The 17,535-nt window shown below is 44.2% G+C and overlaps 1 protein-coding gene across 6 annotated transcripts in view; it reads left to right on the top strand.

Annotated features, from left to right (window-relative positions):
- PHF3 (PHD finger protein 3) overlaps nucleotides 1-17,535 on the top strand; it is a 348,354-nt gene that overhangs the window by 53,678 nt on the left and 277,141 nt on the right. Inside the window, exon 2 of one of the 6 annotated variants that reach the window (XM_029595670.1) lies at nucleotides 4,635-4,747. The exons of 3 other annotated variants lie outside the window; for them this stretch is intronic. In XM_029595670.1, coding sequence (XP_029451530.1) covers nucleotides 4,642-4,747 — 106 coding nt within the window. In that variant the 5' untranslated portion in view covers nucleotides 4,635-4,641. Of the gene's footprint in view, nucleotides 1-4,634; nucleotides 4,748-17,535 lie in introns of those variants that run through there. 2 more of the 6 variants (XM_029595669.1, XM_029595671.1) reach the window with 2 other exon arrangements.

Here is a 17,535-nt window from a genome sequence, read left to right as displayed (position 1 = left end):
GTAAATTAACTGAAGTAGTATTAAAGACATCAAATTTTTTATATCAAAATACTAGTGAACTGGGTAAACAAAGAGAGGATATAAATAAGATAGAAAAGATTCAGAGTCATCAGATTATTAAAGAAGAAGTAATAAATAAGAGATTAGAAAATCTGGAAAACACGGTGAGATCATTAAAATTAAGAATTAATAATTTTCCAGTTATTAAAAAAATGGACCCGATTGATTTATTTAGAAATTATGCTACTCAAGTGTTAAAAATCCCTGAAAAATGTGGCAGTAGTAGTAAAAGCCTTTTACGTAAGTGGAAAGAAGAAAAAACTTGAATTAGAACAGGAAATAAAGAATAGTGATGGAAAAGAAACAGAAGTGAACTCCATAGATCTATCGGACTTACTACAAAAGTCACAAGAGGAAATTGAAATAAAAATAAGGGAAACTTTATTAATTCAATTTGCTTTTTCCACGGATAGAGACAATATTTTGAGGTCTTTTTTTCGAAATAGATTAACTACTTTTTACGGCCAAAAAGTATGGATTTTCCCTGATCTTATTAAGGATACTCAAGATCGAAGAAGAAATTTCCTACAATATAGAAGAACAGTAGTTGAGAAAGGAGGAACTTTTTCTTTAAAATATCTGTGTAAATGTTTTATTAAATTAGATGGAAACGACTATATATTCTCCGATCCAAAGGGTTTAAAAGATCTTCTCGAGATTAAATGACCGGTAATTAGGAAATGGAAAATAGGTAAAGATATGATGTATATATTTTCCTAATGTATAATTTTATTCCTTAAAATATTCGTTCAATGATAAGATTTCACTATTTTTGCCTTGTTCGAATAAATGTCAAATAAGGGATAATTACTACAGAATTTGTTCTCTATTTCCTGTTTTCTTATGATTGACATGAGTTCTATTTCATTGTAATTTGTTTATTGTAATTAATTATGTAAAGCAATAAATAAAGAATTAAAAAAAAAACAAAACATTATAAAATGAAGAGAAAAATGTCTCAATCCCTCCCCCTTCCTCACCAGTACACCCCCATTAGGAAAACAGAACAGGCTAGGCTGCTATAGATCCCTACACTGAAACTAGCTACCAGAATAGCTCACCTCAGTTATATCAGCAGAACCTCACCAAATACATAATAACATATAAAAGTATAAATAGAAATAAGCAGACAAAAACTGAACTGGAAACTGCAACATACCAAACCCTACTAATAAAAAAACCATAAACATTGCACAATAAAATAGTATAAACAAACATTTTTACACCAATTAAATGTAAATGAAAAAAAAGGGAATCTTTGGGTAAGTGATGATATTCAGGATGTAGAATTGAGAGCATAAAATTGTCTGCCTTGTCTATTTTAATGCCCTTTCTTTTAAGAAGAAAGAAGTATTTTTGTATATGGCATATTTGAATACGAATGAAAAATATTGTATTTATATTTAATAGGTGTTAAAACATTTTTTTTTATTATGGAGTTTTTTGTGTAGACAGTTTTCCCCCTCCTTTTCGCTTTTACAAAATAAAAACATTACTATGCCTCAAAAGACAGCAGACAACAAAAGTAAGACACACAAAACTTGATAATAGTAAAACCATACCAATAAAAAAAAATAAATATTTCAAAACAGCTGATGAATAGAATAACATCCAAGAATTAAAAACTCATAAACAAATTTAAAATTTTCCAAACACCAATAAAATATTTCAAAACAGCAGACACAAATAACACCCAATAATTAAAACTAAGGATAAAAAAAAATCTGCTCTCCATATTAGGAACCTTTGATTTCCAGTCACTTTGAGATTGTCATAAATTAGGTGGGGTGGGGAGGGTGCACACGGATTTTCTTCTTGTTCTCTCACTTATACACAAACACACTCTGTCTCCCCCCCCCCCCCCCCCCCCCCCCATATGCAATCATATATATGCTATCTCTCCCGCATGCAGTCACGCACATATACTGTCTTCCACATGCAATTACATAGAAACATGGCGGCAGATGAAGAGTGACCCATCCAGGCTGCCCATCTGTCCAATTAATTTAGCATCAATTCACACTCTTTCCCCATGTAGTCACACACATGCGTTCTCTCTCTCCCCCCATGTAGTCACACAATACACTTTGAGGGCCTGGGCCTCTTCTTCAGCCACCAGCAAAAATGGGGTCTATTGGCAAGCTGCTGGGTCCTCCCTCTCTCTTCAGCTGCTGTGGAATGGACTCTGCAGCAGCCTATTGAACTTCTCTGTCTTCAGCCGCCAGCCAGGTCCTCTGTTCTCTTTAGTCTTCATGGGATGGACCCAGCAGCAACCAACCAGATCATGGGGTGGGTGTGGGGATGGTCTTTGGATAATAGCTGCAAGACCGGCCTCTCAGAAGTAGGAGATAATAGTTTAAATGTGACTCCTACTGCTGGGGGTGAGGGGAGCATCGTAACTCCGTAGCAAGTTGCTTGCTTGGTCAATTGTAGCAGTGGCAGCTGGAATTTCCGCTCAGCTCTATTCAGTGCTGTGCCGCCACGAAAAATGTCGTGCCTCTAAAAATGTCATGCCATAGATTGCTGACCCTTGGGGTAGAGAATAATTTGGTAGGGCCAGAGCTGGGACAAAGAAAAGGGCCTGCTTAAGAGCAAAAAAGGAAGCTTCTGCTTCCTCGCTGTAAGAAAGGGAGGTAGCGTTTTAGGCTACTTTCTCCTTTAAGAGATCATATAGGTGTCTGGTCTGAGTAGACAAATCAACAATCCATAATTGACATAAATTAACAGTTCCTAAGAAGGACCATAGCTGTTTAGGAGTATAAGGCCTCAGGATGTGTAATATTGCCTGAACTCTGTAGTCAAAGCACATGTCCCCTGAGAAATTTGATAGCCCAAGTAAACCACAGAAGGGAAACATAACTAATTTTTTCTTAGAGATTTTTAGTCCTACTCCAGCCAATTGAATTAAAAGTGGCAAAGTGTTCCCAATAGAGGGCTGGTAGGTAGCAGAACAAAGTTAAACATATTGGAGCAATGTAGAGCTCATAGGGAAATGAAAGAAGCTCAATATAGAATGGAGTGCCTGTGAGAAAATATTAGGAAAGTGTATGAATTCCCTGAGCTAACCTGGTCCAGGTGTAATGTTGACCCTCATAAGTGAACACGAAGAGGTACTGGGACTCCAGGGCCACAGACAGAAAAAAACGCAGAACAGATATCAGTAGCAGAAAAGATAGCGGCCTTTGGGGGAATTTTGGATAAAAGAGTGCATGGATCAGGAAGAACAGGGACACTTGGCAAAACAATAGAATTAATCTGTCACAAATTTTGAACAAATCAGTATTTATCAGTGTCAGGTTTAAGAACTGGAAGGATTGGAGGATTACAGCAAACAAATGTGTTAGGTGGAATTTTTGGATCAGGAGATCCTGGATAATAAGTTGTATACCTTCAGTGGCCAAAGACTTTAAGGAAAACTGTGGCTTGTGGGGCAACTACCGGTCTTGTCCATAGGAATAATAACTGGTGGAAGAGCAAGATGACCCACATCATTGCTACTTTGGACCCATAATTTATCGGGGTCAAGGGATAGATGCAAACCAGAAAGCCAGGATAAGGGAATACGGAACTCAGGGTATCCCAGAATGGTGGGTTCAAATAGGCCTGAATACTGCAAAGATGGCCCTTTCCGGGAACTGAAGAAAAACCCATAAGGTGAACAGTAGATAGTGTAGCTGAGCTTACAGAATAAATCTCAGCCTAGAAGATTAAGCAGGGAAGGTCTCGAGGGCTGAGCTGTACAGGAACTGGCCTGGTCAAGGAAAGTGTCTCAGGGTATTGGTTACACCCCCTACTCATAGACTCTGAGGAAAGAAGTGGAGGAGCATGTTGCATCTGATGATAGTGAGCTATTCTGGTGTCCACAAGACATTCAATAGTTTTTCCAGAGACTATCAAGGTGACCATGTGTTCGAGGCAAAGAGGAAGTGCAGGGTGGTACTGCAGTTAAAGTCCTGGCAGTCTCTGCAAATCCCTAGTGTGCAGGGCTGAAGGGATTAATAGATGGGGACAAAGCAGAGGACTGAGGAGGGAGCAGATAGAGAACAGAAAACTCACTGGCAGGGGAGCAGCTCATGTGATAGAGGGGTACTTCCACTTCTAGGGTCCTGCTTGGTACAGTTGTAAGATTGCTTTCAGTTGAAAAAAGTTAAATTAGGCATTGAGGAGAAACCTCCTTAGCGTCTTCCTCATCCTGTTAATACAAGCTGTTCAATCTGAAGAGCCAGCAATCAATCTGCTTGAGGATTCAGATGCAGACATCTGGTCAAAACAAGCTGGTGCCACAGCACAAACTTTAGGAGTTTCAGCAGCCCATGTAATGCAGGCTGTAGCTACACATTCCCACAACTTTGGTGGAAGTCCTTGACAGAAGAAATTAGTAAGGGCAACTTGATTCTTTTCACTCTTTGGGTTCTCCAAATCTGAGTGATTCACATAAATATTAAAAAGCCTGCTTAAAAACTCTGATGGCTTCTCATTAACTGCCATCTTACATTGGAAAATTTTTGGCCAATCAGTTTTGGAGGGACAAATATTTAAAGCTGCCTTGAACAACTCTTCTTTTTCCCTTTCAGTGGGGGAATGGGGATTCGGAGGTGGAGGATCATTCCACTTAGCTTTGTCATAGAGCCGACCACGAATGTCTCGCGGCAATACAAGCTTCAGCAATTGGTCAGTATCAACAAAGGTAGGGTTATAAACACTGAACCAGACCCTCTAGTTCCTGAACCCATTTTCGTGGCTCTTTATGATAATGTGGCAAGGTATTCTTAATGGCTAACGCATCACCCCAGGACCAGGGAATTTAAATTTCTTGAGTACTGAAGCAGATTGTGCATTGAGAACAGTTTTTAAGGGATACATGCCCTGGGCTTTCTTACCAAGCGGTTCATGTGTAATGTGTGGCTTTTGTAGTTTGGCATGCTGATAGTTGGGGCATCAACACAGAGGTTTTGTCTCCTTATCAGGCGTTGATGCTTTTAGTTTCGCAAGGGTATGCTCTATTTGGTCCAGAGCTGTATAGATTTAGGTAGAAATCTCATCTTGCTGAGTTTTAGGGGTAACTAGGTCACTTGTTTGGTGGGCAAGAGGGAAACTTGTATAGTGACACCATGGTGTTACGCCCGTCGGTTGCAGACGGCTGCGACCGCTGTTGCTCACCTCTTGCCTCACTGCACTGACTCCATTGGGAAGACTTGTGGCTTCCGCTAGCTATTGCCGTCCTGCCCACCCCTGTTCCCGGGCCTCCCTGGGCGGCGTGGATGCTGCCGACTACCGTCTTGCCCTGGGAGCTCCTTAGGCACGTGCACTTCCGGGCCAGTCTTATGCACGTAATGGCAGGAACCTCGGGGGCTCCCCCCCTCCCCCGATGATGTCATTCTCTATGGACTTTTAAGCCAGCTGGCCCTGTCTGCCTATGGGTTGGCAACGAGTTCCCTCATTGCTGAATCCGCTTCGCTCACTACGGACCTTCCGTTTTAGCTCCTGCTTCCTCTACGTGAGATGTCCCGGGTACCCGCTCCTCTGGGACCCTTTCCTCGTCTCTGGCTATCCGCTCCTTGGAGGGCCTTGCGCCTAGGACCGCTGCCTGCCCTGTTCCCCGGGGCTTCCTCTGGAACCATCACTACTTCCACTGTGAGTACTTAGCTTGTGGATCTCTATTGAGGAACCCTCATCGGTGTACCCTGCTCTGTGGACCATTACCGTATCATCTCTACTGAGGAACCCTCCCTCTTGGGTATACCCCATTCCACAGACCCTGTGGCACTTCTGTGTCTGTGTGACTTTCTTGCTACACTCCCCGCTCCGCGGGCAGTCTCTCTCTCTCTGCCCCGTCTCTCTCCAGTACCTGCTGTTCTGCACACCCAGCAGCTGAGACCTCGCCTCCAGACGGTGAGACTCACGGGGCTCCTCCCTTTGGGCGGTACCATCTCTCACCTCTGCACAGGGCCCACAAACCCACAAATCCTAACAGATTGCCAAGTCCATGGACCCGGCACAGGTCTCAGCACTCCAGGCCATCCCTGGCCGGGCCCAGCGAATTACAGAATAGCAAAAGATTCTGGAGACTTTGGCTAGTGCAATAAATCAATTGAATAATCGGCTGGACTCCGCCTCAACGCATGCCAAGCCAAACCCAGCTTCACATGCATCACCATTCCAGCCTACAGTGCCCTTGCCAGCACCTCCTCGTTTCGCAGGTGACCCCTTGTGTAGGGGCTTTTTGAACCATTGCAACATGCACTTTTCTTTACAACCTGCATATTGTTGTCTTGGAAACTACATCACTGAAATATCCTGTCCCTCCTGGATGGAAAAGCGTTAGCCTGGGCATTACTGCTTGGGAGTGAATGGATCTGATCCTCCACAACCTGCCGGGCTTCCTCTCCCTATTTCGCTCTGTATTTGACGACCCAGGTCGAAAGGCCATTTCCAGGTCTATACTCCTGCATCTGCAACAAGGTTCAAGATCTCTGACTGATTATGTCATCGAGTTTAGGACTCTCTCGTCTGAATTGCACTGGGATCTGGGCTGCCTGCGTACTATATTCCTCGAAGGTTTGAGCCAACGTATCAAGGACGAATTAGCAGCACGAGAACTCCTGAGGCGTTGGATTCTCTTATAGACCTCGCTGGTTGCATTGACTGCTGTCTTCGCGAGCATTCACATGAGACCAGAGGATCCAAGAGGATGGCATCAGGTGCCCTACGTATTCGCCCAACCTCTTCCACTCAGACTGCTACTGCACACGGTACCGAAGAAGAGAAATCGATGTAAATGGGTCGTAGCCATCTAGCCTCAAAGGAAAAGCATCATTGTCAAAGATCTGGCCTTTGCATGTACTGTGGTCAAACGGTCATGCGGTACCCTCCTGTCCACTCTGTCCGGGAAACTCCCAGGCCTAGGTTCTGCTGGAAGACTTCTCCTAGACCTGACCTCACCCTCTCCTCCGCTAACTCTGTTAATTGAGACAGGCAGACACTTTGGAATTTCACACCCTGGCATTGGTGGACTCCGGGGCCGGTGGAAATTTTATCCTAAGTCAACTCGTGGAACACCTTTGGATCCCCACCGTCCGTACACTAACGCCATTACTGCTCTCCTCCATTCATGGTGAACCGTTACCAGGTGAAGTTACTTTCTCCACGGTACCCATCCAACTCCGCACTGGATCTCTGCACAGAGAGACCATCTCCTTTCTGGTACTGGACAAGGCTATATACCCTGTGGTCCTCGGACTCCCATGATTAAAACTTAACACTCTGCAATTCGATTGGAGCACTCTATAATTGTCCTAATGGGGCCATTCCTGCCATAAGAAGTGCCTGCAGGTTGTATCTCTAATACCTTGCCTAGCTACTACGATGTCCCTTCCAGGTCTCCCGCTGCAGTACTCCTCCTTCGCGGATGTGTTTTCAAAGAAAGCTGCGGACACCCTACCTCCCCACCGCTCATTTGATTGCGCTATAAACTTACTGCCTAACACTGAGCCTCCCCGAGGAAGGGTCTACCCACTTTTACTAATAGAGACAAAAGCCATGTCGGAATATATATACAAGAAAATGTGGCAAAAGGCTTCATTTGGCCTTTCAAATCTCCCACTGGAGCAGGATTCTTTTTTGTGGTGAAAAAGGATGGCTCCCTCCGGCACTGCATAGATTACCGCGGCTTAAACGAGATTACCCAGAAGGACTGCTACCCTTTGCCATTAATCTCTGAACTTTTTGACAGGCTCCAGGGGGCCAAGATATTTACCAAATTGGACCTCAGGGGAGCTTACAGTTTGGTCAGGATACACCAGGGTGACAAATGGAAAACCGCATTTAACACCCGCAACGGCCATTTTGAATACCTGGTAATGCCGTTTTGGCCTCTGCAACACGCCAGCGGTATTTCAGAATATGATGAACGAGATCTTCAGAGACATGCTCTACAGTTGCGTCGTGGTCTACCTGGATGACATCCTGGTATTTTCACAAGACCTCCAGAGCCTTCACCAGGACGTCGCCAGCATCCTGCAACGTCTAAGGGACAACCAGTTATACGTCAAGCTGGAGAAATGTTCTTTTGACCAGGAGACAGCACCTTTTCTCGGCTATGTGGTCTTGAGCCAGGGTTTCCAGATGGAACCACAGAAGACCAAGAGTATTCGCGATTGGCCTCAACCAACGGGCCTTAAGGTGCTCCGAAGATTCCTTGGGTTTATGAACTACTACAGATCGTTCTTCAATCACTATTCAACACTGACCGCCCCACTCATGGCCATGACTCGTAAGGGAGCCAATCCCTCTGTGGGCACCCGAGGCCATGACCATCTTCCAGGAGCTCAAGGAGGCGTTCCTACGTGAACCATGCTTGCGTCACCCAGACCCCTGACTACTCTTCATCGTTGAAATAGACGCTTCGGACGTCTGTGTTGGAGCAGTATTCAGCCAATCACACCTTGCACCCGTGCTCTTTTCTCCCGACGATTCTCCCCGGCTGAGCGTAATTATGGAATCGGGGACAAGGAATTACTGGTGATTTAAACTGGCCTTCGAGGAGTGGCGTCCCTGGCTCATGGGAGTGCAGCACCAGATCATGGTATATACTGATCACAAGAACCTAGAGTACCTGCATCATGCTCAATGCCTGAATCACAGACAGGCTCGCTGGTCTCTCTTTTTTACTCTGTTCAATTTCCTACTACGATACCGGCCAGCTAATAATGCTCGAGCCAATGCGCACTCTTGTTCTTTCACCACAGAAATTCCGGATATTCCATGGCACATCATTGATCCAACTTAAGTTCTCCTCTCCACTATACTCACAGTGCCATCTGGGAAGATTGTGGTTCCCTGACCACTGCGAAGGAAAATCCTCCGCTGGGCACATGATTCCTTGCTGGCAGGTCACCCCGGACAAGTTAGAACTCTTTCCACTTTTCAGAAATTCTATTGGTGGCCAACCATGAAGAAAGACGCCCAAGCGTATGTGGAATAATGTCCCACTTGTGCTCATCAGAAGCCGCCGATGGGCCGTCCTTGGGGTCTCTTACAACCTCTTCCTGCACCTAGTGAGCCGTGGATACACATAGCCACAGATTTCATTGTGGACCTACCCCTTCTAGTGGCAACAGCAGCATTTGGGTTACCATGGACAGATTTTCGAAGATGGCTCACTTTGTGGCATTACCTGGTCTTCGTTCAGCCCTGGAATTAGCAAAACTGTTCATTTGCCACATCTTTCGCCTCCACGGACGCCCGAGACAGATACTCTCAGATAGAGGTGTTCAATTCACAGCCAGACTTTGGAGGTCACTATGTAAAAAGTTCGATATTGCCTTAGACCTCACATTGGTCTATCACCCATAGGCCAATAGTCAGACAGAGAGGACGAACCGAACTCTGAAACAATTTCTTCGGGTGTATGTGAACTCTCGGCAGAATGACTGGTCCAACTTGCTATCCTGGGCTCAGTTCGCCTTAAACTCCCACCAGTCTACCGGGTCATCACCCTTCTAAATAGTATACGGACGTCATCTTCTGCCTCCTCTTCCTCCACTACCTCTGTTGTATCTTCTCCAGCAGCGCAGACATCTGCACTAGAGTTACATCAACTTTGGGAGCACACCAAACAACTTCTATAGCAAACCGCCCAGAAGTCAAAGAAGTTCTACGATGCCCATCATCGGGCAGCTCCTCACTTTAACCCTGGAGACAAGGTGTGGCTCAGCACTCGCTTTCTCTGCTTGAAACTGCCTTCAGCCCGCTTCGCTCCCAGATACATTGGGCCTTTTGCTGTACTTTGCCGGCTGGACCCGGTCATGTACTGTCTCCACCTACCTACATTGCTCAAGATTCATAATGCCTTCCATATCTCACTATTAAAGCTTCTCATCTTGTCCGAATTCTCCAATAAACCTCCCGAGCCACAACCTCTGGTGTCAGAGGAGGACATCCTGGACGTGGGGAAGCGATGGGAATATTTGATCTCGTGGGAAGGATTTGGTCCAGAAGAAAACAGCTGGGAACCAGCAGTCAATATCCTTGACTAAGAACTGATCAAGCAGTTCCATGTCTCACCCAAGAAAACCCAAACCCTCGGGGAGGGGCCCTGAGAAGGGGGGTACAGTTACGCCCGTCAGTCGCAGACGGCTGCGACCGCTGTTGCTCACCTCTTGCCTCACTGCATTGACTCCATTGGGAAGACTTGCGGCCTCCGCTAGCTATCGCCGGCCTACCCACCCCTGTTCCTGGGCCTCCCTGGATGGCGTGGATGCTGCCGACTGCCATCTTGCCCTCTGATCTCCTTAGGCGTGCGTGCTTCTGGGCCAGTCTTATGCACGTCATGGTGGGAACCTCGGGGGCGTCCGTGTCTTTCTCCCCCCCCCCCCGGATGACATTATTCTCCATGGATTCTTAAGCCAGCTAGCCCTGTCTGCCTATAACTTGGCAACGAGTTCCCTCATTGCTGAATCCGCTTCGATCACTATGGACCTTCCGTTCCAGGTCCTGGTTCCTCGGTGTGAGATGTCCTGGGTACCCTCTCCTCGGGAGCCCTTTCTTAGTCTCTAGCTATCCGCTTCTCGGAGGGCCTTGCGTCTAGGACTGCTGCGTGCCCTGTTCCCCGGGGCTTCCTCTGGAACCATCACTACTTCCACTGTGAGTACTTCGCTTGTGGACCATTACCGTATTCTCTCTACTGAGGAACCCTCATTGGTGTACCCCGCTCTGTGGACCACTACCGTATCATCTCTACAGAGGAATCCTCCCTCTTGGGAGGCATCTCTGTGTCTGTGTGACTTTCTTGCTACACTCCCCGCTCCTCAGGCAGTGTCTCTCTCTCTCCAGTGCCTGCTGTTCTGCACATCCAGCAGCTGAGACCTTGCTTCCAGAACGTGAGGCTCACGGGGCTCCTCCCCGTGGGCAGTACCATCTCTCACCTCGGCCCAGGGCCCAGAAACCCACAAATCCTAACACATGGAAGTTGTCCAATCTGATGGTCTGGATAAGATATTGTGAGACTATCTTCGCATCTCTGAGAAAGCGATGAAGGTGATTGTCAGTGGTCTCCTTGGTCTTGCAGGATATTTATTTATATATTATAAATATTTATGTTCTGCTTATATTGAGATAACATACTAAGTGGATTACAATAATTAAAAAGAAAAATATACATAGTCATATTCAAAATAAACAATAAATACAGCACAATTAAAAGCAATTGAAATAAGAACTGAACATAAAAATAAACAAAAATTCTTATTGAGCAGCATTAAACATTAAGTATTAAAATTCAATCCAATTGAAAGGCCTGCCTAAAAAGGTACACTTTCACTTGTTTTCTAAAAATACTAGGGATGTGAATCGTTTTTCAACGATTAAAATTATCGTCCGATAATGTTTATATCGTCTTAAATCGTTATAGAACACGATACAATAGAAATTCTAACGATTTATCGTTAAAAATCGTTAAATCGTGTTAGTGCGCACTAAATCGAGTTAGTGCGCACTAACTCCCCGTTAGTGCGCACTAACTCGATTTAGTGCGCACTAACTGAAAATGATACAAATAAACACTTTCCAGGTCACTGAAGGTCAGTTAGGAATGAATATGTGTTCCTATTGGCTGGCTGCCCTCTTATCTATTGATGTTACCAAGGTTACCACTGAGGTGATGGTTGGGGGGATGGGAAATGGAACTGGAAACTAACGAACACCAACAGAAAATGAAACAAAGTGTTCACACTTCCCAGGTCAGTAAAGGTCACGTAGGAATGAATATGTATGTATGTATTCCTATTGGCTGGCTGTGCTCTTATCTATTGATGTTACCAATATGGTTGGGGGGATGTGAAATGGAAACAGTTGGAAGCTTGACAAAAAAAGTAATGTAATGATCAGCACTCACGTGACTAGAACTTGTTTGTTTATTATTTTTGTTAGCAGGCACCTGAAATGCTAGTGCATGTTGAATTTGCCAATCACTGTGCATTTTAGAAAGGTGGTCCTGGCTGGAACTGTACACAGTTCAAATATATGTAATTGATTGTTGGTAAGTGTATTTTTTAAGTAGCCACACTGGCACCAGTATGTTTACTTTTCCTCCTACTTAACTCGCTAGCTCAGCTTTGTAAGAAGGGCTTCTCTGCTTGTGTGTTGTTTTTGTTTGGTGTGAGGAGAGCAGAAACATCAGATCTTTATTCAATCTACTACAGTCATCTCTTACAGTGCCCTATCCCTATTAATACCAGGAGTGTTGTGATCTTCCTGCACACAGTGCCCTAACCCTGATACCAGTCTGAGACAGCTCCCTCCCTGCATTACTAGTGAGAGGCTGGCTTCACAGACAGGGGGGAGCTGCCTGACCCTCACTCCTGACTTCCCCCATGTCCCAGCTAGTGAATGGTGTGTGGGTGAGGGGGGGGGGGGGGAGGATGGTGAAGTCTGAGACAGCTCCCTCCCTGCATTACTAGTGAGAGGCTGGCTTCACAGACAGGGGGGAGCTGCCTGACCCTCACTCCTGACTTCCCCCATGTCCCAGCTAGTGAATGGTGTGTGGGTGAGGGGGGGGGGGTGGATGGGGAAGTCTGAGACAGCTCCCTCCCTGCATTACTAGTGAGAGGCGGGCTTCACAGACAGGGGGGAGCTGCCTGTCCCTCACTCCTGACTTCCCCCATGTCCCAGCTAGTGAATGGTGTGTGGGTGAGGGGGGGGGGGGGTGGATGGTGAAGTCTGAGACAGCTCCCTCCCTGCATTACTAGTGAGAGGCTGGCTTCACAGACAGGGGGGAGCTGCCTGACCCTCACTCCTCCGGGGTATTGTGATCTTCCTGCACACAGTGCCCTATCCCTTATACCAGGGGTGTTGTGATCTTCCTGCATGCAGTGCCCTATCCCTATTAATACCAGGAGTGTTGTGATCTTCCTGCATGCAGTGCCCTATCCCTATTAATACCAGGAGTGTTGTGATCTTCCTGCACGCAGTGCCCTATCCCTGATATCGGGATGTGTGCAAGAAGATCACAACACCCCCGGTATCAGGAATAGGGCACTGTGTGCAGGAAGATCACAACACCCCCAGTATCAGGAATAGGGCACTGTGTGCAGGAAGATCACAACACCCCTGGTATTAGGGATAGGGCACTGTGTGCAGGAAGATCACAACACTCCTGGTATTAATAGGGATAGGGCACTGTGTGCAGGAAGATCACAATACCCCTGGTATCAGGGTTAGGGCACAAGTTCTAGTCACATTGACTGATCACATTACTTGTTTTGTCAAGCTACCAACTGTTTCCATTTCCCATCCCCCATATACTGTCAGTAGGAAACTTGGTAACATGAATAAATAAGAGGGCAGCCAATAGGAATACATATTCATTCCTAAACTGACCTTAACTGACCTGAAAAGTGTCAAATTGTATCATTTTCAGTTAGTGCGCACTAACTCCCAGTTAGTGCGCACTAACTCCCAGTTAGTGCGCACTAACTCCCAGTTAGTGCGCACTAACTCCCAGTTAGTGCGCACTAATCGGAAAAAACGATTTTTAACGATTTTTTAACTAAAAAATCGTGCCTAAGACGATTTTCTTTCCCTGCCACACGATTTCTATCGTTAAGACGATATGGAAAACGATTCACATCCCTAAAAAATACCGATATCTTTGGTAACACATAGTGCCAAATAATGCGTTCCAAAGGCCGGGCCCCACTACAAAGAACGTATCTCCTTTAAACAGGCGATCTTAATGGAAGGAACTAGAAATAAGTTCTGATCTGAAGAACGCAGCAGTCGATTGGGAGCATAAGATTGCAACAGGCTTGTCAGATAACTTGGGCCATTCATATACAATGCTTTAAAAATTAAAACTGCAACTTTAAATTTAACACTGTATTCAACAGGTAACCAGTGAAATTTTGGTGAAACATGATCTGTATCTGTGTGGCCTTTATTAGTCATGCAGCAGAGTTTTTCAAAACTTGAATTGTCTAAAGAAGTGGATGGTAACCCTAAACCCCCCCCCCCCTCCCCCTAGAATTACTGTAGTCAACAGTAAATAAAACAAATGCCTGCACAACAGACCAAAATTCTTTTACTTCTAAGATATATTTCAAATGTCTTAGGAGGCAGAGTTTGAAATATCCCGATTTTAGTATTTGGGCAATGTGATCTTTGAAGCTTGACCTACTGTCAAATACACCAAGATTTTTTTTACAGAGTTTGTTTAAATGGGACAATGGACTCAAAATCGCAAGCGAACTGACTTGATACCTGGATAAAAAGTTATGTTCACATGTGCAACAGATAACCTCAGTTTTATCTATATTAAGGATAAGATGGTTTTGTAGCATCCAATCATTGATCTCCTGAATACACTTAAAAATTTGATTCGGGATTCAAACGTAGATCTCCTTTTAAAACAAATTAAAGCCGCAGATGATCTGCATATATTCTAAATGGAATTCCAAGCGTATCCAGGAGTGAGCAAAGTGATCTGAGATGCACATTAAACAACATTGCTGTCAGTACGGATCCTTATGGTACCCCAAACGAGATATTAAACCAATAGGACAGCTGCCCATTTATAGTTACTCTTTGTAATCTGTTATCAAGATAAGACCAAAACCAGACGAGAATGGTTCCTCTTACTCCAAATGATTCTAGTATCTGCAACAAAACACTGTGAGATACTGGCAAAGGCAACATCTACAAACAGAGCAGTAACTGCCTTGCCTTTGTCTAATGCTTGAAGAAGAAAGTTAACCACAGACCGAAGGAACGTTTCTGTATTATGAACCCACATTGAAAGGGATGCAAAATCTGATTGAGATAAATCAGAAAATTGCGAGTATACTACATTTTCTAAGAACATGCCCTATTGGGTCAGACCAAGTGTCCATCAAGCCCAGCATCCTGTTTCCAACAGTGGCCAATCCAGGCAATAAGAACCTGGCAAGTACCCAAAAACTGTCTATTCCATGTTAACGTTGCTAGTAATAGCAGTGGCTATTTTCTAAGTCAACTTAATTAATAGATAATAATGGACTTCTCCTCCAAGAACTTATCCAATCCTTTTTTTTAAACACAGCTATATTAACTGCACTAACCACATCCTCTGGCAACAAATTCCAGAGTTTAGTTGTGCGTTGAGTAAAAAAGAACTTTCTCCAATTAGTTTTAAATGTGCCACATGCTAACTTCATGGAGTGCCCCCTAGTTTTTCTATTATCCGAAAGAGTAAATAACAGATTCACATCTATCCATTCTAGACCTCTCATGATTTTAAACACCTCTATCATATCCCCCCCTCAGCCGTCTCTTCTCCAAGCTGAAAAGTCCTAACCTCTTTAGTCTTTCCTCATAGGGGAGCTTTTCCATTCCCCTAATCATTTTGGTAGCCCTTCTCTGTATCTTCTCCATCGCAATTATATCTTTTTTGAGATGCGGTGACCAGAATTGTACACAGTATTCAAGGTGCGGTCTCACCATGGAGCGATACAGAGGCATTATGACATTTTCTGTTTTATTCACCATTCCGTTTCTAATAATTCCCAGCATTCTGTTTGCTTTTTTGACTGCCGCAGCACACTGAACCGACGATTTCAATGTGTTATCCACTATGACGCCTAGATCTCTTTCTTGGGTTGTAGCACCTAATATGGAATCCAAAATTGTGTAATTATAGCATGGGTTATTTTTCCCTATATGCATCACCTTGCACTTATCCACATTAAATTTCATCTGCCATTTGGATGCCCAATTTTCCAGTCTCACAAGGTCTTCCTGCAATTTATCACAATCTGCTTGTGATTTAACTACTCTGAACAATTTTGTGTCATCTGCAAATTTGATTATCTCACTCGTATTTCTTTCCAGATAATTTATAAATAGATTGAAAAGTAAGGGTCCCAATACAGATCCCTGAGGCACTCCACTGCCCACTCCCTTCGACTGAGAAAATTGTCCATTTAATCCTACTCTCTGTTTCCTGTCTTTTAGCCAGTTTGCAATCCACGAAAGGACATCACCTTCTATCCCATGACTTTTTACTTTTCCTAGAAGCCTCTCATGAGGAACTTTGTGAAACGCCTTCTGAAAATCCAAATATACCACATCTACCAGTTCACCTTTATCCACATGTTTATTAACTCCTTCAAAAAAGTGAAGCAGATTTGTGAGGCAAGACTTGCCTTGGGTAAAGCCATGCTGACTTTGTTCAATTAAACCATGTCTTTCTATATGTTCTGTGATTTTGATGTTTAGAACAATTTCCTGGCACTGAAGTCAGGCTAACCGGTCTGTAGTTTCCTGGATCGCCCCTGGAGCCCTTTTTAAATATTGGGGTTACATTTGCTATCCTCCAGTCTTCAGATACAATGGATGATTTTAATAATAGGTTACAAATTTTTACTAATAGGTCTGAAATTTCATTTTTTAGTTCCTTCAGAACTCTGGGGTGTATACCATCCAGTCCAGGTGACTTACTTACTCTTCAGTTTGTCAATCAGGTCTACCACGTCTTCTAAGTTCACCGTGATTTGATTCAGTCCATCTGAATCCTTACCCATGAAAACCTCCAGTATGGGTACCTCCCCAACATCCTCTACAGTAAACACCAAAGCAAAGAAATAATTTCATCTTTCTGCGATGGCCTTATCTTCTCCAAGTGCCCCTTTAACCCCTTGATCATCTATGGAAGGATAATCTGAAATTTATTCTTTAATGATAAAATATTTACATAAGTCATAGTATATGACAAAGTTTTCAAAGTAGAAATATCCAGTGGGGATAATTGTTTTGTGGAGAGATCCTATAGACCATTCTCCGATCAACGAAATGCGGACCATAACATCCTCTACCAGAAACCACAGAGATGTTTTGGAAAGCCATTGCATTAATAAACAGAAAAGAAAAACACAGACCAATATGCAAAAATCCCAGCAAAGTTGCTAGCAAAGGGACTCTGCCCTTTGCCCTCCTGCTTGCCTGTCTTTTTAACAGTCCCACAAGCTTCTGCCATGATGTCAGCAACGGTAGTGGGGTTACCCTCCGATGATTCTCTTCATAGGCGAGATCAACTTGGTAATTCAGTCTCTTAATTAAAAGTGCAGCGTGCTTCTCAGGCAGGAAGGCAAGAAAACAAATGCTGGCTCTTCAGCGTCTTTTTAACAACTCCACAGGCTTCTGCTGTGATGTTAGCATTTTGGATGATTTCAGTGCTGTGTGCCCTGCCTTCTGCTTTAGGTTTCACTTCACGCAGAGTCATCCAGAATATTCCCAGGAGGATCTGGACAAAGAGGATTATATAACTCCTCCAGTTGTTTTACCAAGTGTAATGGAGTAGATGTTTTGTTAGTTTTATTGTAATTGTGGATACTGCTTTGTGTGTAAATTATGAATGTGACTATTGTTTTACAGAGACTGTGAAATATAAAAGCTACTAAATAATGATCTTTTGGAGTTCGTTGTACTTGGTTTTGTCCTACTGAC

The sequence above is a fragment of the Rhinatrema bivittatum genome, chromosome 3, assembly GCF_901001135.1.
Source record: "Rhinatrema bivittatum chromosome 3, aRhiBiv1.1, whole genome shotgun sequence".
Classification (NCBI taxonomy): domain Eukaryota; kingdom Metazoa; phylum Chordata; class Amphibia; order Gymnophiona; family Rhinatrematidae; genus Rhinatrema; species Rhinatrema bivittatum.
This window is presented reverse-complemented; position numbering and strand designations above follow the sequence as displayed.